The following is a 26,992-nucleotide window of genomic DNA, read 5'->3' on the forward strand; positions in this document are numbered from 1 at the left end:
ACAAATATTCTATATCTATCTCTCTATCATCTATCTTTCTCTCTCTCTCTCTCTCTCTCTCTCTCTCTGTATCTATCTATCTATCTATCTATCTATCTATCTATCTATCTATCTTTCTCTCTCTCTCTCTCTCACTCTCTATCTCTGTACCTATCTATCATCTATCTGTTTATCTATCATCTATCTTTATCTCTCTCACTATCTCTGTATCTATTTATTTATCTATCATCTATCTATCATCATCATTTTTAAATGTTTAAAGTTTTGAATATTGATAACTCCTCTTTGTGATTATTAACAGAGACTAATCATCTCACAGCCTTATATAAGAAAGAGGAAACCATCCACGTTTGGGAAAATGGCTACATCCAGAGCCCTCGTTTCCCACACAATTATCCCAGGAATCTCTTGCTGACATGGAAGCTACGTTCACCAGGAAATGCTAGAATACAGCTGGTCTTCGATCATCAGTTTGGACTGGAGGAACCAGAAAATGACATCTGCAGGTAAGCCAATCAAAGCACTGAGGAGATCCAGTGTGGTTCATGATTGCTCACTTGGTAGAACAACTTCAAGGCAGGCAACAGTAAATTAGCCAAGTTTCATAGAGATGTTTTAAAAAATTAAGAACTGCAGTCTGACCAAACTTCTTTTCTTATTGATGGAAGATTTGAGATGCTCACCCAAGTTGAAGGAAATTGTTTATCAAACAATTTCCACTGATACCTGCTCAACATGGGGTGGAATTGCAAAGTCCCTCCACCAATAGCTAAACAGTTGTGGTTTTAAATGTAGCAGAAGGGAGAGGGGAGAGAGATTTATAATGCCTAATGACATTTCCCAGCCATTATTTCTGACTAATTCTTGTCTTTTCATGCATTCATTTTTATTTTATTTTGTAGTCTTGCTTTCCTCATCTCTATCAATTATGAAGTGTCTGTATGTTTTACGTGTTGCAAACTACTTTGCAAAGAAATAGAAATATATTTCTTTTCATAAATGAGACCATTAATTAAAAAGGTGGGCAGAAACTGCATTATCAAGATAAAATGTACTTTTGAATTAAAGTTATTCAACTATTTTTTGAAATGGGATCCCAGTTTTGCTCTTTTATACTACATATTATCAAATGTATTTTATTTCTGTGAAGCAGCTGAGAAAGCAAACTGTGGATGAGAAATGATATAAGGTATGAACAATGATTATTTTTATGCAGGACCTGTTCTTTGTAATGTTTATATGAATAAAAATAAGATTGGAGAACACAAAGTAACTATATTCCAAATTTTCTGTCTATTTAATACCTCTTTTGCATTCAAAGCATATGGGTGAATTTTATCCAATACTATGTCAATAAGATAATAATAATAATAATAACAACAACAACAATAAAAATAATAATAATAAAGTTGGAAGGGACCTTGGAGGTCATCTAGTCCAACATCCTGCTCAGGCAGGAAACCCTATACCATTTCAGACAAATGGCTGTCCATTCTCTTTTTAAAAACTTCCAGTGTTGGAGCATTCTGGAGGCAGGTTGTTCCACTGATTAATTGTTCTAACTGTCAGGAAATTTCTCCTTAGTTCTAGGTTGCTTCTCTCTTTGGTTAGTTTCCATCCATTGCTTCTTGTTGCGTCTTCAGGTGCTTTAAAAAAATAGCTTGACTTTGTGGCAATCTCTGAGATATTGGAACACTGCTATCATGTCACCTCTCATCCTTCTCTTCATTAAACTAGACATGCCCAATTCCAGCAACCTTTCCTTATATGTTTTAGCCTCCAGTCTCCTAATCATTTTTGTTGCTCTTCTTTGTACTCTTTCTAGAGTCTCAACATCTTTTTCACATCGTTGTGACCAAAACTGCATGCAGTATTCCAAGTGTGGCCTTACCAAGGCATCGTAAAGTGGTATTAATACTTCACGTGATCTTGATTCTATCCCTCTCTTAATGCAGCCTAGCAGTGTGTTGACTTTTTTGGCAGCTTGGTGTCGTCTGCAAATTTAATGTGTTCCCCATCTAGCCCCTCATCCAAATCATTGATAAAGATGTTGAAGAGCACTGGGCCCAGAACAGAGCCCCGGGGCACCCCACTGCACACTTCCCTCCATGTAGATGCAATTCCATTAAGGACTACATGCCGAGTATGGCCAGTCAGCCAGCTACAAATCCATCTGGTGGCGACGCTGTCTAATCCACATTTTTCTATGTTACCAAGTAGTAGGTTGTGGTCTGCTTTATCAAATCCCTTATTATATGCACAGCATTCCTCTGGTCCACTAATTTTGTCACTTGGTCAAAGAATGCAATAAGATTTGCCTGGCAGGATCTGTTTTTGATAAACCCATGTTGGCTTTCAGTAATGACTTTGTTTGCCTCTAGGTGTTCACTGATTCATTGCTTGATTATCTTTTCCAGAATCTTTCCAGGTATTGAGGTCAGGCTGATAGGTCGTAGTTTCCTGGATCCATTTTTTCCCCTTTTTTGAAGATGGGAACTACATCAGCTCTTTTCCAGTCCTCTGGGAGTTCTCCAGTGCTCCAGGATCTTTGAAAAATATAGTTCAGTGGTTCTGAGATCACATCTGCCAATTCCTTCAGAATCTTGGGGTGTAATCCATCTGGTCCTGGTGATTTGAACTGGTCTAGGGTAGACAGGTGCTCACTCACCATTTTTTTTTTTTTTTGCCTATCTTGACTTGTGTTTCTAATCTGTTTTTTACAATACTGTTTTTGATAGGTTGGACTGTTTTTTCCCTTTGTGTAAAGACAGATGCAAAAAACGAGTTTAGTTCTGCTTGGTTCCTGTTGCTTATCACCGTCTTTCCACATTCTCCCACTAATGGACCAATCATTTCCTTCACTTTTTTCTTGTTTTTTACATGTTGAAAAAAGCTTTTTTTGTTATTTTTTTACTTTTGTCACAAACCTTAGTTCATTTTGAGCCTTAGCTTTCCTCACTTCATCTTTTCAGGCTCAGGCTATTTGCTGATATTCTGCCTTAGTTATGTGCCCCTCTTTTCACTTTTTATGCTTGTCCTTTTTGTTTTTCAGTTTATCAGAAAGTTCTTTATGCAGCCATGCTGGTTTCTTTTGAGAGCTGTTATTTTTTCTTCTTCATTAGTATTGTGCTAGACTGGGCTTTTATAATCTCACTTTTCAAAATTTTCCAAGCTTCTTGAGTTGTTTTCCCCTTGAGGATTCTCATCCATTGAATCCTTCCCAAGCTCTCTCTAAGTTTATTCAAATTAGCTTTCTTAAAGTCCAAGATTCTAGTTTGAGTATGTTCTATTGCTTGTGCTTGCAAAATGTTGAATTCCAATATTGAATGACCATTCCCCCCGAAGGTTCCTGTGGGTTCAATGCCTTCTATCATTTCATTGCTGTTAGTGAGAATTAAATATGGCTGATACTCTTGTTCCCTTCTCTACTTTTTGGGAGACAAAGTTGTCTGCTAGGTTTATCAGGAATCTGTTTGATCTTCCACTTGATGCAGAGTTTGTCTCCCAGTTGATGTCAGGGTAATTAAAGTCTCCCATTACTGTTGTGATGTGCTTCCTACATACCTTAGTTAATTGATTAGCAAAATGCTCATCTATTTCCTCTGGTTGGGTGGCCTATAGTATACACCTATGCAATGTCATTTTTTTCCTTTTTATATTGACCCAAATGCATTCAAGACAGTTTTCATCATTGTTGTGCTCTATTTCTGTAGAGATGTAGTTATTTCTTATATAGAGAGCAACTCCACCTCCTCTTTTATTTGGTCTGTTTCTTTTAAATAATTTAAATCCCTCTAGCTATGTGTTCCATTTTGGGGTTTCATCCCACCAAGTTTCCATAATGGCAGCAATATCATATCTGCCCTCATTTACCTGAATTTCTAGTTCACCCTGTTTACTGCTCATACTCTGTTTGTTGGTGTATAGACATTTGAGTCCTTTATGACTGACCTTGCGTTTACTTTCTACATAACCTGTGTGGTTCCTGATTTCCCCTATTTTCTTACCACCTGTTTGATTAGTGCACTTGGTGTGGCACTCACTATTAAAAGCTTGATTTTGCTTGACAGCTAGGTTGATATTCTTGTCCACACACACCTCTATATTACATGCACTGATAACCCTATAATTTGTAGATTGCCGAGGATAGGAATGTTCTGTATCAATTAACTCACTGTCTCCATTGTTCAGTTTAAATATTTCTCCAGGAAATCTGTGAATTTATTGTCAAGTAACTCAGTCCCTTTCCTTGATGGATGCAAACCATTTCTTTTGTACACTTTTTCATTGGACCAGCTGCAGACATTGTGACTAATATAAGCAAAGTGTTTCCCTTTACACCACTCCTTTAGTCACATATTGAATTCTGCTATATGCTGGCCTTTTCCATTTTGTTCCTTATACACTGGTTAAAACCTCTGAAAAAGCAAGCCTACAACGTGTCCTGCTAAGTTCCTACCCCAAGCACTGGAAATATTCTGCACAGAGAATACATCTTTTTGGGACAGATCGTTAGTGCCAAGATGTACAATAGCATCCATATCACAGTCCTTGCTGGCATTCTTGACTATCTTAAAAGTATCTTATTGACACTGTCTGAAAATCCCACCATCAACTTCCCAGAGAACTGAGCAGACTTTTGAAGTTGGGCTGTAGTCATTATTTTTATTTTCTAAAAATGTCCCTGTGATTTTCAGTGCCAACGTGGAAATGTTGCAGAACAAAAGATGAGAATGATGTCTCATTAAAGATGATGCTAGAAGCTTCAGGGATCATGGTGGTGCAGTAATTAGAATACAGTATTGCAGGCTATCTCTGCCCATTGCCAGGAGTTCGATCCTGACCCACTCAAAGTTGACTCATCCTTCCATCCTTCCAAGGTTGGCAAAATGAGATGCCAGGTTGTTAGGAGCAATATGCTGATTCTGTAAACTGCTTAGAGAGAACTATAAAGCATTATCGAGTGGTATATAAGTCTAAGAGCTATTGCTAGAGGCTGATTTTGGCTTTCTAGAATCCCAGATTTCCCATTATTTTTTTAAATAAAAGGATCGTTAAAATGTCAAATGTTCACTCTCATCTGCTGCCTTGCATCACTTTGTAAATTACATTTCTCTGCAAAATTGCTAATCTCTCACCTTCACTCCAGATATGATTTTGTGGAAGTGGAGGATATTTCCGAAATTAGCACTCTCATCCGAGGACGGTGGTGTGGATATAAAGAAGTTCCTCCCAAAATTACATCAAAGACAAACCAGCTGAAGATCACCTTCAAATCAGATGACTTCTTTGTGGCTAAACCAGGATTCAAGATTTACTATTCCCTGGTGGTGAGTAACATGATGGTGGCTGGAGACGAAACAAAGGACTGCAGTAGGGTACAAGAAATGATTGGGGAAGGAAGAAAGAATAATAAACTTCCAAGTTAAGATAATTAATACTACTTCCCTTTGGGGAACATGTAGTATGATCATTTATGATGAAATCAGCAAAAGAGGAAAACTTTAATTAAAATTCACTACTCTTCATTTTAATAACATATATTGGAATACTATACATTTGGGGCTAGAATAATCAGGTGAAGGCAACGACAGAGATTTCCCTCCCCCCCTCAAAAAATACTATGAAAGTGACACTCTTATTCAGTTCCAACATGATCTCATTTGAAGTCAAAGGCGGGGAGGAAAATGCCTTCAAGTGTTGAAGCTCCTGAAGCTAAGCAAAACACACACAGGTCATTTATTTATTTATTTATTTAGAAAGTTTATATAGCTGCCTATTCACTCACAATGACTCTAGGCAGCTTACAAATAATAAAAACACAATGAAGAAAAAAATAAAAATAAAAAATAACACACATACCCCCAGTGACAGCACACAATTAAATGAACCATTTGATAGGCTCCACCGCACTCTGGATTCCCCAGGCCCACTGGCAAAACCTTCTGGGCCTTCAGGGCCTTCCAAAAGACTATCAAAGTGGGGGCCAGTCTAATTTCAGAAGGGATATTCCAGAGGGAGGGAGCCACAATGGAGAAGGCCCTTCTTCTGGGTCCTGCCAGATGAGCCTCCTTAGGGGATGGGACCTGCAACATTCCTTTTCTCCTGGCTCTAATGGGTCAGGAGGATGTGACTAGCAAAAGATGGCCCCAAAGATGCAGATAGGGCTCAACAAATTATTATATTTTGAATACACTGTGTGAAGATCTGGATCTCCACAGAAATAATCCAATGCTAGGAAAGTTTGGAGGAAAGGGAAGATCAGCAGTAAGAGTTGTGGACTCAGTTACAGTGAAAAGGGGTGTGTTTTTGGAAGAAGTGAAGGGCCAAGTTAAGGACATATCATCATAGAGAAAATCTATCTATGAGTCAACACCAACTGATAGCACATAATCAGTCAGGTGCTCAGCATGATTATCTGGTGGATAATGTAGGCTCTGTGGGAGTGGCACAATGGCCTAGAGGTGAAGATACTCGCCTCCTACTCAGAAGGTTGAAAGTTCAATCCTAGGCAGTGACAGATGTTTCTCTATCCAGGCATTAAAAAAAAATATCTACTGTGAACTCTGCATAGGCATCAGGAATGGTATCTGGCCAATAAATGCTCAGCTCCACTCAGTTGCCGTGACTCCACCCCAAAACAAGGGATTAAAGGTTCATAAAAAGAAGAAAAATGTAGGTTCTGTAGCTACTTTTCAGAATAGAAGCAAATTGTTGGAATATCCTCAATATCTTACTCAGACTGAAAACATTGTTTAAGGAAGCAACATTGTACTTCACTGTAGAACTTTTATTTACTTATTTATTAGATATATGTGCTGCCCATCTTTGTCACATGACTCTGGGTCACTTACAATTGGAAAAGAGGGAAAAGAGGAAATGTGGACATACCAGCTTACTTTTCCCAATCCTGTAATATCAACCCACCATGCAGAATTGTTGAGTGTGAAATGTATGTGAGAAATACCTTCCTATGACTGTATATTAGAATATAAATATAATAAATTGTGATAGATACTCCACAAGGGAAAGCAGTTGATCAAGCAATCCAAAAATGAGATTTATGCTTTAGTTGTTTGCAGCTAGAAATTTATTTTAAAAATAAACATGCCAATTAGCAACTGTCTGTAGACAGAATTCTTATGAGCTAGGTAATTATATTAGTGTCACAGTAATGACATTCTGCTTCTCATAATATACATTTCAAGGCATGTTGAAACCTGAGAAAACATCTTACTGGGGAAAAAACCCCAGCTGCTATTTAGTTTTCTGCACTTTTTTCTTTTTTTTACTTTATGGATTTCTATTATGAATGGGCAGAGAAATTCTTCTGCCTTTTCCTGCAGTTGTCCTCCTGTTTGGTCAGAGGGTTTGCTTTAGAATTAATTATTCCAAAGGAGAGGAGAAATTCTGAGTTACAAGGAAGGGCAGACATCTGTGACTTTCTTGTCTTTCATTGCATCATTCTCTCTTTATCCGTCTCAATGACTGTAACTGTATGTGAGAATGACCTTGGGAGATAAGAGAAAGAACTGCAAAGTAGGCAGATAAAAGGCACCTGAGCTGGCAAGAGAAATAGGGACTTGGCAAATGTATCATAAGGAACTCTCCCTAGTTTCCTGGACTGTATAGGTGAGGGGGGGGCAGATGTAATTTCAATCTTCAAAGATTCTGTGAATGTAATCCTACATACAATAAGGACAGAGTTAATATTTCTGAGTGTGCTTCTATCTGGACTACTTCCCCAGGTTGACCTTGTCTCCCACACTTCCATTAAGTTCCAGCAAAACAAAAAATAAAAACAGTATAGTATTTTTCCCATATAATAATGCTAAATATGATTATTAAAAAGTGAGTTATGACTTTGATAAGTTGATGAAAAATTATTTGGAGAAATTTAAAGAAAAAATTTCTCTGCCCATATATTGGGTGAAAAATTTCAGAGGACAGTTTTTGTTTTGCTATTGCTATTGTCACTGAGGAGGTAGAGTCTTCCTCTTGGACAATGTGGATGGACAGAATTGTGACCCAACTGTCAAGCACCAGGGAAATCAGGAGATCCAGGCAGTTCAAATGAGTATAAACATTTATTGCAAGCTTAAGCTCTCTACAAGAATCTGAACTACTAACAGCCAAAGGAAATTGGTGGTTGATAAGGATAAAAGAAATTCAAGGTAGGCTGGACTTAGATCTCTTGTGGGCGTGAAGGGATTCATGACTAATGATGCTTTTGACCCCTCTCTCTGGCTCAGCCTGGTCATCTCCTACACCAACACATCTGCAACCTGCAGCCTGGGAAAGATTAACTTTTGTGACTATAATGACCTCTTATTTCATGGTAAATGTTGTGGGAAATTATTGGAATTACTGGAAGAATTGCATCTTGTTATGGGCTTGATAAAGGGAAAATCCAACCCTTCTAGAGAATATTGGAGAAATCGTTCAGCTAATTTCCCTGTTCATAAACTTAGTGGAGAGCCTCAAGTGGTATTTATGTCCAACTTCCATTTTTATTACACAAGCCAGTGAGACATATATACTCCAGGAGCATTTCAAGACAATAACTAAGGAAGAGGAAATAGTATGGGAGCTTCAGTGCTGAAAAATCCAGAAGAATCCAGATATGGCCCCTTTGGACTCAGAATACTTAGTTAAACAGGATATTGACATAGATCTCCAAAGCTATCCTCATGAGTTAAGTTACTATACTGTGGAAGCCTTTAATTTGAAGGCAATTTAGCAAAACAACAATTTATGATATTGCTTTCCCTGGAGTACCACAATGCATAAGAATTAAGCACTGCTGCTTTGTGTGATATTTCCAAAGGATCTCTCCTATAACTTGCCAGCTTTATGAGAAACTGTGTACAATTAATTCAAAACCCTGGGGCTTCAGGAAACAAGAAAATATACAACTTTGCAAAAGTGCAGAGATTTGTGTGGGGTTTTTTTTCAGGAGGGGAAAATGGATGAGTTTGTTTCCAAGGATCTGTGATGTCAAGGTTATGCATAGAAAGTCAATTTTGCTTGCCAGCAGCATTTCTAAGAGAACATGGTCCTAAACTGCTTGGAAATTAGAAGGGCTTTTCTAGATTGTGAGACCTCTGAGCATTTCATGCACATTTAAAGGAAGAGATCCAAGCATTTCTTTTTTCTGCATGAAGTAGAAAATAATATAGAATTATCTCCATTTTTTTAATCGAATATATTCTTCCTGGGCATGCTGCAAACACAAAAGCAAACTGTTGTAATTTGATACTCTCCTGATATGATGGACTATAATTCTCACCCCAGTACAATCAGTTGAGAATTATGTCTGTAATACACCACTATGACCAGTAGGCTCTAGTTTGGAGAAACAGAGTGATACCACAAGCGGCTTCAATGTCTCTTTGAGTATTTCATTATGAGGAAGCTTATGCAGAAGTTGCACCAGTGCCATTTTGAAAAATTTTCAGCGTTTTTAATTGATCTACAATTTGACAAAAGCAAATTGCTTTCAAATAAGAAGAGACATTTGGAGAAACTCTCATCAATATAAAGGCCTCACAATTCATTTATTTGTTTAAAATATTTGTATCCCGTTTTTCTTTTTTTAAAACAAAAAAAAAACACCTTCAAGGCAGCTTATAATTAAATTATTCAGGGCACGTGTAACTCTTTCGATGTACAATCCTTTTTCCAGACGTCTGAACCCTTCCTGTCTTGCTATATTTGAGAGACATTCCAAGGGAAGAAAACAAGAAGAAATTTCTCCCGTTTGGTCTTTTAGATTGGGAAATGAGGACAGTCAGAGAGGTTTTACAGTGATAGAAAGACTTGTGACAGAAAACAGCATTACCTGAAGTTGTATAATGGTATGTGCAAATGATCTTGGGAGACAGGAGGAAGAGCTGCAGACTAGACCAGGGCTTTTCAACCTTTTCATTGATTGTACCACTTTTAGGATATGGCAATATTCGGGTACCACCTTGCAAGGTGTCAAAAACTTGACCAAAAAAAAAAAACCCTATTCAAAGTTGCAATTGCACTGAAATGACTTATGACCATTTTTCACACTTATGTCCATTGCAGCATGCCCAGGGTCATGTGATTTATATTTGGATACTTGGCAACTGATTCATATTTATGATGGTCACAGTGTCCCAGGATCATGTGATCTCCTTTTGCAACCTTTTGACAAGCAAAATCAATGGCAGGGCTGCTGGTGACCAAGTGCTAAGGCGGAACTTCCTTCCCTCCTTCCCTGCCTCCCTCTTTCTCATTCCCATCTCCTTTTGAAGGAAAAAAATTGAAACCCCCCCCCCCATATTTTCCCTCTTCCATATATTCATCAAACAAGGAAAAGCCTCCAGAGACCGAAAAGACAAGTCTCTGAGGGAACTAGCTTAAAAAATCACATTCCCCTTTAAGAATTAGCTAATGGCTAGAAAGGAAAGTTAAGAAGCTGGCAGCCAGTACTTAAGGAAGAAAAAAATGTATTAATACTGGCAGCCTCCCCAAATGGCTCCATTCATAAGTAAAGGAATGCTACAGGCAAAATCCATTCAGGAAAAAAATACTTCAAAATCCCTTGCAGCAAAACTTACAGCTAACAATAGCAGAGCAATAGAATCTAACATGAGATATCAGCCATCAGCCAAATAGAAATTGCCAAACACTCCTTAAGAACACAAAGCCCACATTGCACAAATCTCAGAACTTCAAAAGCACATAAGAATCCATCTCCCTCCCTCCCTCAGTATTTTACCTCCAGACGATGCTGCCTTTCTTCATTCCTCATGGAGGATGACCCCTCCCCCACTGCATTTCTTGCCTGTTTTTTGCTACCAGCACAAGTGGCTGCCACAGAAGTTGTAGATCAGCTCATGGCCAGCCTGCTTGATCTCCTCTCCCCCACCTCCTCCTTCCTTCCCTTTGGTGCAGCTAGAGCTGATTCATCCTCCTCCCAAGGCTGTCTCTTTTTTTCTCTCTCCCCCTCCCGCCCAAACTGCCTCCTTTTATAGCCTCTCCTATCTCCGCCCCCCTCCTCCTCGTTTCTCTTTCAGGTGAACCAGAAGTGACCCTGGGGCCTTTGCCTCGCCCCAGCCACTCTGCAGCTGTGAGAGGATTCTCTCACAGTAAAACACACAACAACAACAACAACAACAACAATAATAATAATAATAATAATAATAATAATAATAATAATAATAATAGAGTTGGAAGGGCCCTTGGATGATGGGTGACATGATAGCAGTATTCCAATATCTCAGGGGTTGCCACAAAGAAGAGGGAGTCAAGCTATTCTCCAAAGCACCTGAAGGCAGGACAAGAAGCAACGAATGGAAACTAACCAAGGAGAGAAGCAACCTAGAACTAAGGAGAAATTTCCTGACACTTAGAACAATTAATCAGTGGAACAACTTGCCTCCAGAAGCTGTGAATGCTCCAACACTGGAAGTTTTTAAGAAGAGACTGGACAGCCATTTGTCTGAAATCAGATTATTCGCTTAAATTATTATGATTTAGTAACATGAAGTGGAGTACCATTTGGTTGTGTTTTTTTTTCTTATGAATGGACTTATTCTGAATTGCATTGCACTCATGTCGGAAGCACCGAGGCACTTCCAGGTTGAAAGGATTAGCTAGTGACATCACCCTTGCCCTGGGGAATGCCTAGTTGAGGGCTCCTTTCATGTCCCCAGCAGGAGCTAGAGCAAAGCTCACCTTGCTCTTGGGCCTCAAATGTGAGCTTGCTAACTTCCAACCCAGCATCCTAACCACGTGAGCCACTGTGCTCCTAAACTTATTCTGAATGAAAACATTGTTTATTGTTTTAAGAAAAAGACAAGAAGAGATATCCTCCATATTGTTGCCTAGAAAGTATCATGGATGATCCATGTAATTATCAGAACTGAGTTCAACTCAAGGGCATCTTGGCTTTGTAGCCTCTCTAAGGATTTTATCACATATAATTTCAAAAGGAAAAAGGGGTGGAGAAATGGACAAGACAGAATTCAATTTCTAGACAATCAGACAACCACTGCCAAAAGAACATATATAGTGTATTTTGAACATCAACACATTGTAGAAGATTCTCACAGAGGAAGTGAAAGATTGGTACATCAGGGAAGTCACCACAGTATTTCTGGGCACTAATGCTTCAGACTTGCAGCTCTGCTTGATTGTATATTATTTTAATTAAAAGAAAAATTATTAAATAGAAAGCAATGTGACAATCTCTGACGTAGTCTTCAATATCATCCTAATGTATACAAATGTCTCTAGGCCCCCTACTGAATTAAATAATAATAATAAATAGCAAGTGGTTTTAGTCCAGGGCTTTATTTGGAATCATGCCCAGGTGCCCAGAAAGATGGCAAAAGTAACCTCAGGTGGTGGAGAGGCAAGGTCATTAGTTTGCTCTCCAGTAAATCAGTGTTTAAATTATCACATCCATCATCATGCACTGATCAAGCAATCCCCAGAAGCAGCCATCACTGGAAACATACATAGCATGTTCTCAGTGCCAAATACAGCCCCCCCCCCAATTGTTTACTTCCAGCATCAAATATTTTGGACATCTGAAGCAGTGTACATATGGTTTTGCTAAATATATGAGTCCTACTTGGATATGCTAATCTTCCAAGTGATTAGAGTCACTCACGATACTTTGTGGACCACCTGATGTTTGGCCCCTCTTCAGTTTCAAATTCTGGAAGGTCATCATTGCAAATTATGTGGACAGATAACAAAAGTAGTGTAGACTATTCGCTTCTGGGGTTGGCTTTCCATTTCATTGCTTTTGGTGGGAATCAGGATAACAGCAAGCCTGCTGTCATTCTAGTAATTCTAACCATTGAATTAGATTGGGGCTAATAGGGCTTATAATAAGTACCACAGTGAATTATCATGAGTTTAAACAAAGAAGGTACTAGGACTTTACAGGATATAGACTTCAACAGAATCACAATGCATATGCTTTCACATTAACATGGAAATTCATTTAGCCACTTCCACCTTTCTCTATTTTTATAAATAAATGTATGGCATATTTAAAAAATAAAATCAATGGAATGACTCTAACCTTAGACAACCTTAGAAATCAAACCCTAGTTTGTTGATGACTAGCTGACTTCTCATTGATTTTCAAGAAGTCTGCTCTCAGTATATTCCATTCAGATACCCAGTTGAAAAATAAATATTAAAAAACATTGTCAGGTCAGATGGGTAGATTTTTAAAAGTTTAAATGCAGGGAGCTCACATTTGGTCACATGGGAAGTTTTGTAAATTGGAAAGTTCTTAGTAGCATGCACAGTGATTTAACTGTTAGAAAACTCATGAGTTGTTTCACTCGTTCAAGGAAAGTCCACAACATTGTACATTCAATCAAGTTCCTGATGCCCAAACAGAGCTTTTGTTGATGGGCAGACCTTTTTATCTTCATCTCAGATGCAAAGTTCAAAATTAAATATATCACCTCCCTCACTATGAGAATTGCAGAAAATTGTCTAAACTAATACACGTAGCCACACCACTTTGTAGATGCTGAATAGAATCTGTATAATGTAACACACTAGATCAGATCATTAGAAAATATTTTCATACGCCAGAATTTGGCTATATTGTAATTAAATTAGCTTCTGATATGAATAGAAAAGAGCTCTTGAATATAGCCTGAGGGCTGTTGAGTCATTCTACGTATAGGTTTGCAAGCACTACCAATTCAATTGGACATATTCATCGTATTTATTTTTAATTCCAAATTACTATACTAGAATTTTTTTTCATGAAAGTAGGTTAAATTATTAGAGTTGATATTTGCTTCCCATTAGATTTATAAATCTTCATAGAAGACAAATCCTAATCAACTTGTGCAAATCATATTCAGAGTCAAATAAATCCATTTAAAAACAATGAAAAATCTGTTTTAAAGAGAAAAAAAACTATACAATCATTTAGCAAAGCAAATTCTTGTAAAGTTTCAGGAACTACTTCAGGCCTTCCTCCTGCCTTTTGAAGATGCATTTTCCTCAGAGGTCCATCTTTCTCCCATATTGATCCCAGCTATACAACACAATACTTCATAAATTATATTTAGTTCAACCTTTCCAGCATTATGCAAGTCAGAAAAACTATTTCATTCACCAGGTTTTTGTTAACTGATTTTAGTGGTAATTTTGATTTATATTTTTAATCTATAATCTAAGTTTTTAGGTTTTTAATTTTGTAAGCAATTTTAAGGACTTCCCAGGTATATGTATTGATTAAATAAATAAATAAATTGCTTCTCTGCTTAATGGTAGGGCTGGCTCTGTTTTTATGTACTTTCAGAGGCTATTCATTGCTTTCAATCATTGCTAATTGAATGATTTACAAATTCATTAGCCATTATGGATACATTATACTTTTATAGATAGAAGTATTGATTTCCATCAGAATATTTATTTGTAAAATTTATTTACAAATAATTCTTCAGATAGTTTTTGTAGCATTGGATACTAGTAACCACTAGGAGTTATTTGTAGGATTAAGTCAAATACTAGCAATGTTTTATATATCGCACTAGTACCAGAATCGACAGTTTCTTTCTGTTTTATTTATTATTATTTATTATTCCATTAGTATTATTCCATTATTCCATAGTAACCATTAGAAAGGAATGCAGACGCTGAGAGTAAAGGAAAAAGCTATTAGGCTATCTCATTAAAGAATCTCTCAAGAGAGAAACCTCTTTCATTGTATAGTTCTTTCAGCTTTTCCAAAAGCCTGATCTTGTTTTAAAAACTTGAATGAATAGACCTTTTATCATTCCTTCAGAGAGATCATCTCAAAGAAAAATCTGTCTGACAGGAAAAATTTTCCTCATTGTGAGCTTATATTTTTCCCTTCCTTTAATGTCTTCCTATTACCCATGCTGTCTTCTGCCATTTAAAGATCTATACTCTGTCTCTCCTTCACTGTTTCATCTCTTTCAAATATCTGAATCAATATTCATTGTTTTTAGTTCTTATGTGAAAGAACGGCATTCAAATCTCCATCCTTTTTAAAATTATACATACTGTTCCATCCATTGCCTCTTACATTTGGTATCCGTTGACATCACAATGCCCACAACAGCTCTGAATGGCACCCAGGCACTCCCAAAATTATAAATTTGTAAAAATGGGCAAATTCTTATGAGATTCTCCAATCATATAAGATTTCAGTGTCTTCACATTATTTCAAAGAGATTAGATCAACAAGATTTCGCCAAATTAGGCAATCTCATTATATTTTTCACTCATTTCCGTTTCTGTTTTTATTTTATTTTATTGTACAAAAATAAATTGCCAACTTCTTGTTCTATAAGACTATAATCATAATATTTATTTGACAAATTTCACACTATATTGCAGCAGAATTGTTTTATAGATCTAGATTTCTGTTCTTGGAATTGTAATAGCTTTCTTCACTTGAGCCATATGTCATAGTAATTATGATATTCAGTAGAAAAATGAAGGGAACTCTAGGACATTTTAGATCAGTGGGTATTGAGCCTTAAACCACAAAACCACATTATGCCCATTCTGAAGCAAAAAAATGTTAGGTTCGAATCTGAATCACTTACACCAAAGATCTCAAACTCTGGGTCATGACCTACCAAAGCATCGGGAACATTTAAAAAAAAATTGAATTGGGTGATCACATTTATTTTTATAACACTAATAATATTTTCCTGGTCAAACAGTGATCATGGTCTGCAGTGAATGTTGAAAGATGGTCAGACAGTTTCACACTAAGTAGCAACTTCTATTCCATGTGTTTTGTAATGTTGTGTGCATTGTCTTTGGGCACCTATAGAAGTATACATATTATTGAACTTTGATATATTCATCTGTTATTTTAAATTTTAAGCTTTTGAAAATGTTTTTTCTTGTATGAGAAGAAAAAAAATAATAAAGATGACCAACTTTCCAGGAATGCTGATAAAACTAAATCTAAATGCAGGAAGAAGAAAACATCTTTCAATAAGTTATATTTATTTCTTCTCTGTCTCCAAAACCCATGAAATGACATGATCAGATAGATTCACTTGTCATTTTAGAGCAGACTTCCCCAACCTTTTGGAGTTGGCCTGGAGTGGGAGGAAGAGGGGAAAGAAAGGATGGTACAAACACTCGTCGCTCGCATGATTGGGACCGCAAAGACCTATGACACTCGTAACAATGCTCAAGTGAGTGGGGACGCAAATGCTCATGATGACGTTCACACAAGTGGGGCCATGAACATCCGCGGCAAAACTCACATGAGTTGGGCCATGAATACCCATAATACTCACAGCATGGCTCACGTGACTGGGGCAATGAACGCCCATGATGATGCTCATGTGAGTTGGGCCGTGAACTCCCACGATGCTTGTGACAATGCGTGCACGTGGGGTTGTGTGCTGGCCAGCCACTCACGTGGTCCAATGGCCAATAGGCCACAGGCCAGTATTGGGCTGCGGCCTACAGGTTGGGGACCTCTGTTTTAGAACATTATACCAAAGGAGAGTAGAAAGCAGAAAGTACAACTTAAGGTTCTACAGTCGTATTTAACCCTAAAAATGTCTTCAGTATGTCTCCAAGAACACCCCAATACTTGCTATAAAATGTCATCTTTAATCTACCAAAAGGGGGCGGAGTTATATCAATGGCTAATATATCATTAATATGATTTTAGCTAAATACAAACGAATTCCTATTTCCTTATGATTGGAATGGTTGTTTTTGGTATCTCTAAGTATTTTTTTTGGAACGGACTTTTTTTATTTAATTATTTTTTTTTTCCCCTTCTCCCTTTTTTTTCCTTTGAACTCCCCCTTTTTTTTTTATTGTAATGACCCTTTTTTGAAGGACTTTTTTTCTGTTTAATTTTTTGTAATTTTTAAGAAGGAGTAAAACTTTTTTTTAATTCTTTTTCTCTTCCTTTTTTTCCCTTTTTTCTTTTTATTATAATGACCTTCTTTGGAGGGAGTTATATTTTTGAAGGAATTTTTATAATTGCTTAAGAAGGACTAAAGGTTTTTCTTTAAGATGGCTCCAAAGCGTCCAGGGATTTCTACAGTTTCTAAATCAACAGTTTCACCCTCTTCTGGGGGTCAGCTAATAACTATGAAGGACTTGCAAGACATGATGGGAGATGTTATAATTCAAATTAGGGCAGAAATGAAAAAGATTTTAGAGGAAAACAATAAGATCTTGAGACAAGATTTTGTTTTGGCTTTAGAAGGTGTTGCTTCTGTTCTTGAAAAGGTGAACTCCCATGTGGAAGAGGTAGCTGAAAAAGTGGACATAATGGAGGGGAAAATTGAAAGTATGGAAAAAGAAATGGAAAATGAGATTCTTATGCTTCAATATGGACAAATGGAATATGCCTTAAGAATTAGAGGCCTGGGAGAGTCTTTGCAAGGAGATCTGAAGGAGATGGTTGCAAAGGACTTTGCATTGATTTTGAATAAAGAAAAAGAGGGAATACTTAATGAAATTGAAAAATTATTTAGGGTTAACTCTGTGGTGGCAGCACAGAAGAATCTGCCAAGAGATGTGGTAATTTACTTTGGTAAAAGATCTTTACGCAATGAAATTGTGCAAGCCTATTATAAGAAGAGATTTCAAATTGCTTCACAAGATGTTATAATTTTTAAAGAGATCCCATCTAAAATTTTAAGAAGAAGAAAGGAGTTTGCTTTTTTAGCAAATGAACTTAAAAAGAGAAAAATTTCATTCAGATGGGATGTTCCGATTGGAATGGTGGTGAATTACCTGGGGACATGTTATAGACTTAATACTGTTTCTCAAGCAAAAGATTTTTATACTTCGGTCCTGGGGGTATGTGCATCGCCATCAATTAAGTTTAAAGCTTTGGAAGAAAAGAATGTAGAATCACAGTTTGAAGAGCCTATATTTATGAAAACTGGAGAATCTTTGTGTGAGAGGCCTCAACAAGTCCAGGTTGAGGAGCAGAAGACAACTTGTGTAGTATATAATCCCAAAGAAAAGCAGCAACAGAAGAAGGTTAAGGAAGTTTCATATTTAGTGGTTTCTGAATCTCTGGGAGATGTTAGACCTACAAAGTCTTTGGAGCAATCTTTAAGGGTGGAATTGTTGCCTGAAATGGAAACTGGGAAATCTCAGTCTGAGGGGCATCAACAAGAGAGGAACGGGCAGAGGATAACTTGTACAACTTACAATTGTAAAGATCAATACAAGGAGGAATTTAAGGAACCCTTATTGGCTTCGGAGTCGATGGGAGATTCAGGAATTTTGGAGCAGTCTCCTAAGGCAGAACTTGCAGCATTTCTTACGAGTTTGATACAAGAATGGAGAAGGGAAATGGAAGAATGGAAGAATGGAGAATGGAAAAAACTGGAATGTGAATAATTAATAATATTAATATAATTGAGATTGATAAGGATGTAGTTTTTTACGGATGGAATTAGTTATTGGTGAAGATTGAAATGTTTAATGTGTTTATTAACTTTGTTGTTTTAAGTTTTGAACCTTTAATGATAATATTGTTTAAATTTGTGTTTTGAAGGGATTATAATTTGCTTATTTTAGTGAGTGGATTCTAATATTTTAAATTTTAAAAATTTGTGGTTTTGGAGGGAGTTTATATAGAGTGATGATTGTATTTAGATTTGTTTAGGATTTAAAAGTGTTTTTAGTTTTTAAATATTATTATTAATATTTTTAAGACAAAATAATTTGTTTAATTAAATGTGCTTAGATTTGTTTAGGACTTATAGGTTTTTTAAGTTTTTGTTTTTTGTTTTTTTTTTTTTTTTTTCTTTTTGGATAGGAGAGAAGATTATGAAGATTGAAGGAAATATGTACTTACTTTAAGTTCTTTAAGAGTATTTAGCTTTAATGGTATAACAAAGATTTGTATGTTTATTTTTTCGTTTTAGGATAAAGAAAGAGGGAGAAATTAGATTTTATATTATAGATATAGATATTCAAAGAAAGTAATGTTTAAATTTGTGTTTTTGGAGGGAGCTTATATAGAATGATGATTGTATTTAAATTTGTTTAGGTTTTAAAAGTGTTTTAAGTTTTTTTTTTTTTTTAATTAAGCCTGTACTCAGCTCTGGGAAGTCCAGGGGAGGGTTTGGGAGGTTGGGAAGGGGGGGGGTGAGGTAGGGGGGGGTATGGGAAGGGGATTTGTTTTTGTAAAATGTAAAAATTTTCAATAAAAAATACAAACGAATTCCAAACAAGTTAACTTTTTCTCCTGATCCTGTTTATTTTGCAACATACCATTCAAAAAAGTAGTTATAATTTCAGTCTAAAAAGGTGCATTTAAGTTACACAGGAATTTATCCATTTTCCCCAATGTATTGTCCTCTAAATGGGTTGAATTAGAACTTGCATTATCCTTAGCCAGAATGATCAATAGTTCTATTGTCTGGAAATGATAAGATTTAGGGTCCAATTCATCTAAAAGTCAGTAGCTAAGGAAGTTTGCCCTAATCTTAACTGGTAGTAGCTTTCTGGCTCCTTGGACAAATCTCTGCCATCACCTAAATACATCCTGATTCTTTTCTTAAGGAGAAAGCCCATGGAATGAATTTAGAGATCTTCTCCCTATATTCGTTTTGCCCTTGCCATTTGAATACATTTTTTTTGTTTTTAAATAAAAATTATTGGGTAGCTCAGTAAAAGGACATCAAATAAATATTTGTTCAGCTGCTTGGTTTCAGCTGCCGCGCATTTAGAAGCACTGATTGGACAGTTTTCCAAATGAACGGTTATTTACTGTAAAGTAGGACACCCTATTTAGTGGAACATGGTTTCAGCTATTCCTCCAATTATTAGGCATATTTGTTAAGTTAAGGGTAGATTGAAAGCCGGCTCATTTGAGCATCTAAATAAATAATAATTCCCTGAGAAATGCATTTCTTGTTTGAACACACTGAGACTGGCTGGGATTAACAAGACAGTGGGTAATAATCAGGTGCCTTGCAGGTAATTTATCTCTTTCACAATTATGAGCAAATAAAATTTGTCTCCTTTCTCCTCTTAGCCGAAGTTCATTGTGCTTGCAGTGCTCCCTCAGTGCTGGTTCAGGTACACCCACTAGATGCATTTAGAAAGAGATTAAAAGTATAGAAAGTGCTTATTCATGCACCCAAACATTTGATGCTGATAAACCATTATTTTTATTCTACAGCTGCTTAAATGGCATTCCCATTTAAAAGGGAAAAGGGAAAAAAAATGAATGCTTTTTCCGACACAAGATTAAGTAGTATTTCTTGACAGTATCATCCTTTGATTTTGTGCATTAGTTAGCTTTGCAGAACACATTGCCTTCATCCAGTAATGAATTTTCTGGATTTGCAAAGCAAATTGAGTAATAAACTAATTAGTCAGGGTAGAGTCATACAACCTGTTAAATCACAGAAAAACTAACTTTACCCAAGCTTAACCTATTATATAAACATGCAGACACTAGATTTTTGGATGATCTAGTTAAATGTCTCAATCATCACTGAATGATTAATATTCCAGTCTATAACATTGACTTTTGAATTAGATATGCATGTAAAATTTATCGGATTTGATTTTTTTGATGGCTAGAATTTCTGTGTGGCTTAAATTTCAGATAAAGTAATCACAGAAAATATCTTTAAAATATTGTATTCTTTCTAGTGAAGCCTTTTATGTAGCCAATAGGAGGAGTTTAAAATTTGCTATATATTGATTATGTAGAGATAGTATATTATTCTGCTCTTTCTGGTTGTGAAGTATCCCATAACTTTTAGGATAGCCAACTTCTGTACTGTGAAAATGGCCCAACATATTTTTCAGCATGTATTTTTGGATGGGATGGGCTCTCTTTAGAATTTTACAAATCTGTGTGTCATGATCATATTTGATGGGGAAAAAGATGTAGATGACAACTTGTAATATTCAACATAACTCACATGCCCTAGCTTGATTTTTAGGCGTGCGTCTCACCCCAAAACTAGGGCTTATTTTGGGGGTAGGACTTATTTTAGGCCTACCCCAAAAAGCTAGGGCTTATTTGTGGGGTATGTCTTACGTTCGGGGAAACACGATAGTCAAAATTTCTTGGCCGGCAAGATTCAAAAAAGGTCTTTCCTGCTGGCATGAGTGGGGTAGGCTAGTACCATTGGGGCAATGGTTCATCATTAACTTCTATATCAGTTACTAAATTCTACTAGTTAAATAATAACTAACTATATTACTAACTTTCTACTAATGTAGAATTTCAGAAAGAACTAGGCTTTTTTCCAAAATAAAATCTTAATATCTTTTAAAGACTTTTCTTTTTTTTCTTTTGTACAAAAACATGAGAAATCAATGTTTCACAATTAATGGAAGGAAAGAAATCTCCCTCATGAATTTCAGACTATTAGGCTTAGATCAGTTTAAAACAGTCCAAACAGCAGTATTCTTTTCTGCTTCCACTAATTCAGCATCTTTTGATCCCACTGGTAAACAATGAATCTGGCAAAAGACTATGCTTTTAATCTTCAGAGACAGAGAAAGGTCTCTTGTTATTATCTTCTTGGAAAGTTCTTCTTTAATTTGGAGATTACACAAACACATACCCTAATTCTTCACCTTCTGTCTGAACAGCGATACATTCTCCTTCAGGAAGGGAGATAAATGAATTGCTTTAACTTCTGTTCTCCCTGTGAAACATGACATTTCTCTTATATGTTTACTGAGAAATTAAATGGAATCCACAGAGCTTCTAAAAAGTCAATGAATCTTCAAGTAAATTCAGTAAGACAAGTTCATGTTCTGCCCACAGCCAAAAGATCTTGCACATAGATGGATGCTTTAGAGCACACCTGGCTTTCCCTTCCTCCCACCATGCAATTGAACAAATGTGCACTTAGGTGTGATATCAAAGTGTTATAGAAAAATCCAATATCCTTGCTTAGCCTTCCTTTGAGTGCACATCTCTGCAATGCAGCTAACACCAATTAAACCCAAATATGCTATAAAACAACAATTAGGAGTCCAAGTACAAAATGTAATTAACCAGAATCTAATTAATCAAGCAACACTGCACTGAGAAGGAAAGGAAAAGACTAGCCCAATAGCCACTGGGGAATATTTTGTTTTAACTGTCATTTATTTATTTGTTTGTTAATGGGTGGTGCAGTGGCTCAGTGGTTAAGATGCTGGGCTTGTGGGCTGGAAAGCCAGCAGCTCAGGTTTGAGACCTGAGCACCACGCAATGGGGTGAGTTCCCATCCAGCTCCTGCCAACCTAGCAGTTCAAAAACATGCAAATGCACGTAGATAAATAGGGACCAGAGGGAAGGTAACCATGCTCCGAGATGTCATGCTGGCCATATGACCATAGAAATGTCTTCAGACAGTGCTGGTTCAATGGCATTGAAACAGAGATGAGCACTACTCCCTATAGTTGGCAACAACTAGTCGAATAAAATCTATAGGGACTGCTTTTTGTTTGTTATTTGAGTTATTATTTTAACAAATAACTCTAGGCAGTGAACATATCAAACACAACTTCCTCCTATTTTCCCCCACAACAAAATTTAAATTGGTGCTGATTTGATTTAAGTTGGTGATTCAAAATCTAAAAATGATCCGGTTCAGATATGTGATCTGAGGGCAACCAGATCCAATTTGAAACAAAGATTTGCCCATATTGAAATGTCTGAAGGTTTTTCATTTTTGGGAAAATGGAATATAAATAGGCATCTCCACAGGGGAAGGAATCAAAAAGTCAAAATGATATCCACAACTGAAGGGTTGCCTGTTTGTTTGTTTGTTTGTTTGTTTGTTTGTTTGTTTGTTTAACATGCCACCCACCTCACTGTTGAAGCTACTTTGGTACATGCTTTAAAGCAGGGCTTTTCAACCTTTTCACCCATTGTACCACTTTTAGGATATGGCAATATCCAAGTGCCACCAGTCGCCTAGCAAGATGTCAAAAACTTGATGACCAAAAAAAAGAGGAAAAAAATAATGATAAAGTACAGATAGTCCTCGACTTACAACAGTTCACTTAGTGACTGTTCAAAGTTACAATGAAAAAAGTGCCCCCCAAGCCACAGCCGAGCAAGACACCTGCCTGCCCGCCCGGCAGTGCTCTTCCTCCTGTCCGAGGTTTTCATTGTTGTGAGCATTTCTGTTGAGGATTGGCAGTGGAGGTGGGGTGGGGTGGTGTTTGGTTTTTGTCCCTCCCCCCCCCCGTCTGCTAGGTGATTGCAGAAGGTTTTGATCATTTCACATGACCCTGGGACACTGTGACCATCATAAATATGAATCAGTTGCCAAGCATCTGAATGTAAATCACAAGACCCTGGAGATGCTGCAACATTCCAGCTGATTGGCACTTCTTCTGAGCTCACCAGAAGTACCAGGATCAGTGCTGCTTTCCAGCTGATTGGTGCTTCTTCAGGGCTTAGCAGAAGCACCAGGATCAGCGCCGAGCTCCAGCTGGAGCCTAGCACTGATCCTGGCGCTTCTGCTGAACCGTGACAGTCCCAAAGAAGTGCCAATCAGCTGGAAACTGATCCTGGAGTTTCCGCTGAGCTCTGACAGCCTGCAGCTCCAGCCATCTCTCGCTCAGGCTTGTGCGGTGCTGCCACCGGTTCAGCTCATTCCCCTCCCCCGCTACCACTTTTCTAGGATGGTAGCATACTACCTGCCGGGTGCCAATGTACCACAGGTGGTACCCGTACCACTGGTTGAGAAGCCCTGCTTCAAAGTATATTTTTTAAAAAAATAATAATTGAGTTTTGACTACAAAGTTGTAGCCAGTGTCTTGATTTGTTTAACATCTATAGACTATTATCATGACTGGCTCAAGGTTGACTCAGCCTTCCATCTTTCTGAGGTCAGTAAAATGAGGACCCAGATTGCTGGTGGCAATATGCTAACTCTGTAAACTGCTTAGAGAGGGCTGTAAAGGACTATGAAGTGGTATATAATTCTAAGTCCTATTGCTAAGTGCCATCTATAGACACTTGTGAATGTACAGTAGCATTAATAATTATCCCTGGCAAGTTTCGTTAGAACACCTCCAAGGGTTTTTTCCATAACATTTTTTTTAAAAAAAAATTCTCTCCAGTATTTCTTTGGAGGCATGAGGAATGGACAATAGAAGAGCCTTCAAACTGTCATGCAGTTATCTTAGAAAGCAATTGACTGAACCAATGCAGAAAGTAACCTATTGCAATATAAACACAGACACATTCAAAAAGCTTTTTTTAAAAAAATTAAAAAAAATAAGCTCCTGTTAATCCCTAGCTTTTCTGGCCTGGAAGGTTTAGCGTGACAAATGACAAATGTCTTTGTGGGATGAAGTTAATGTACTGGCTCTGATCACTGATTTCTGAGATCAAAAGAGTTGGCAGTTACTTTGCAAATTTGATCCCTTCCCCTCAGGAAAGACTTGGTGAAATAAAAGCTATGGCTTGGTGGTTATCTTTCCTCTACTTTGAAGGCAGGAGGTATTAACCCAGCACCCATCCATTTGTGGTCAGGAGATTTAAATCCATCCCAGATGTTTGTAGAGAAATGTGTGGATGACCTTGGGGGATGAAGGAAAGAGATGTTGCCTAGGATACAATCAGACAAGAGAGGCAGGAACCCCAGTGGCTTAACAATAAGAGGAATAAACAATGGAAGGACCACCCGTAGTGGATCAAGTTATTAAAAATAGCGGTGGGAAGTTTGTATCTTCAGTTTGTATCTGAAGTGTATCTTCAGACTTGCAATATTCTGTTAATGTAGCTTGTTACTGTCAATATGTGAAATTAGGCATTTTATAGAATGCCAAGGAATTCTATAGAATGCCAAAAATGGGACGTCGAAGTATGAAACACTTAATATATCACACATTTCCTAGGCATTCTGTGCAATGCCAGCAGGCAAGCCAGCAAAATATAAAATACTCCCACTAAAATGCTATTCTAGCCTTCCATATTGCAACAAGTAAGTTAATACTGGTCTTTTTCTCTTGTTTTTTTTTAATAAGAAAGTCCTGTACTTAATCCTAACCCTAACCCTTTTCATGACTCTCTTATCATGCTTTGCCTAAATAGCTCTTATCATCCTGCATAACACCTAGGCATTATATACAATGCCTGGGGAAAGTATATAGCATATTAAAATAACACAGACATTTTTTTACTTTCCCTAAAAATATTACACATTCTATAGATTTCCTAGGCATTCTATACAATGTCATCTTTTCACACATTGCCAATAACAGCCTTAGTATAAAGTAGAATTAGCTCATCTAGTCATGTTGTCTATCTGGTTTATCTGGGAAGGACTGACAATTTTAAGCATAAGACTATATGCAGATTGCTGAAATCTCCATTGAGTCCCTAATAGTGTTGACTGGTTGAGCAGAAGAGAACATTTCAGTAATGTAAGAGAGCAAAGTTAAGACATATGGCTATCTCCAATGAGATGTATTATTACATAAGGTTGATGTAGCCTTATCACTCTAAAAACTTGCACAAGGCGAAGAGTTAATGATCTTTAAACTGAGTAGCTGGCTACCTATTTCAAAGCCAGAGAATCCATCATGCCACTTAGTGTCCCCAATTCCACTGGGACATTCATTCAATATGACATTGAAATTGCAACTTATGTACTGCTTAAGATTGCCAGATCTGCACTGCAAAGATCTACATGATGGTAGAGGGCAGTAAAGAGATGTAGAAAAGTACAGCTCTATTTTGCTAACTTGTGGTCTGAATTTTTGTACTGATCTCATAATTCTAATAATGTGTGTAACAATCTAGAAGTAGTAGAAAAGCCATCAATCTGCAAAGTGCTTTGAAAATTCTTGATTCAGATTTGCTCTTCGAAGCAAATTCCCACCCTTTGATATGCATATCTGTTTCAATGGGGTGGTGTGATCAAAGCTTTGCCAAATCAAAAACCTCTTTCAAAGCTTTGCACAGCGTTGCTAATGAATGTCTAGAAAAGGTAGGTTTGTTTTTATACTAAAAAATGTAACAAAAAGGAAACAAAAGAAAGATCTACTGAAAGGGAATTCTAAAGACTTGGTGACAAGGTCCAAGGTAAAATCTCCTTCAACCTAAGCTCAATTCTCTCAAGTCAAACATCATCCATGTTATATGTTGGCAATAACAGAAGCAGCCTGCTTTTGCTTTCTTCTAGAATGTCTTTTTTAAACTTTTCAACTGTACTGGGCCTCCATCTTAGTCAGGTTCACGATTGCCATGGTGTCCATGGACTCCCAGACTGTTTCTGATTCTACACCCAAAAAAATCTGAACTGCCAGTTGGACCACAGAGTCAGGGAAACTGTCACATAGCAGGGAGACTGATACAGTAGCAGCAATCCCACCTGATCTTAGGGTTGCAAGTAAGCCCAAAAGAACATGCAATGTCCATGAAAAGTTGTACTCCAAATTCTTCCAATCTATATTGTTTCATAGCTTTGATCTGGAATGCATGTGCTAGAAAAGGTTATATCTAGCAAACAGAGCTTGAGATTTTTGTAGTTTATAAAAGGAACAAAATAGACAAATAACTGGATGCATGTAATAATGCCATACACTACTGTTCACATAGAAGACAACATTAGTTGGAATGAAGCATCTGGAACAAAAGTTCCAAGAAGTGCCCATCCAAGACCACCTTGCATAGTAAGTTTTAAAAAGAAACACATTTAAAACCCACCCTTTTAAAATAAAAATAAAAAAGCACCCAAAAACAAAGACAAAGCATTTCACTTCTACTAACTTCTAAGGCAAGAATCTTCAAACCTGGCCCTTTTATGACTTGTGGATTTCAACTCCCAGAATTCCTCAGCCAGCATGCCTGGCTGAGGAATTCTGGGAGTTGAAGTCCACAAGTCATAAAAGGGCCAAGTTTGAAGACCCCTGTTCTAAGGCTTTCTCTTTTTTTAGGACTCCAGGCAGTTAGGAGGTTTCTGTCCCATATTACCCACCTTTCCAACTGCAAATAGAACTAAGAAAGAGAGAAAGCACT

The 26,992-nt window shown here is 37.1% G+C and overlaps 1 protein-coding gene across 1 annotated transcript in view; it reads left to right on the forward strand.

The window, feature by feature from the left end:
- Positions 1-301: 301 nt before the first annotated feature.
- PDGFD (platelet derived growth factor D) overlaps positions 302-26,992 on the forward strand; it is a gene marked incomplete at its 5' end in the record, with an annotated part of 67,593 nt that continues 40,902 nt past the window's right edge. Inside the window, 2 exons of the mRNA XM_039356276.1 lie at positions 302-506; positions 5,150-5,330. Coding sequence (XP_039212210.1) covers positions 302-506; positions 5,150-5,330 — 386 coding nt within the window. The remainder of the gene's footprint in view (positions 507-5,149; positions 5,331-26,992) is intronic.

The sequence above is a fragment of the Crotalus tigris genome, unplaced genomic scaffold, assembly GCF_016545835.1.
Source record: "Crotalus tigris isolate CLP2741 ecotype Arizona unplaced genomic scaffold, ASM1654583v1 scf7180000018809.685583, whole genome shotgun sequence".
In the NCBI taxonomy this organism is placed as follows: domain Eukaryota; kingdom Metazoa; phylum Chordata; class Lepidosauria; order Squamata; family Viperidae; genus Crotalus; species Crotalus tigris.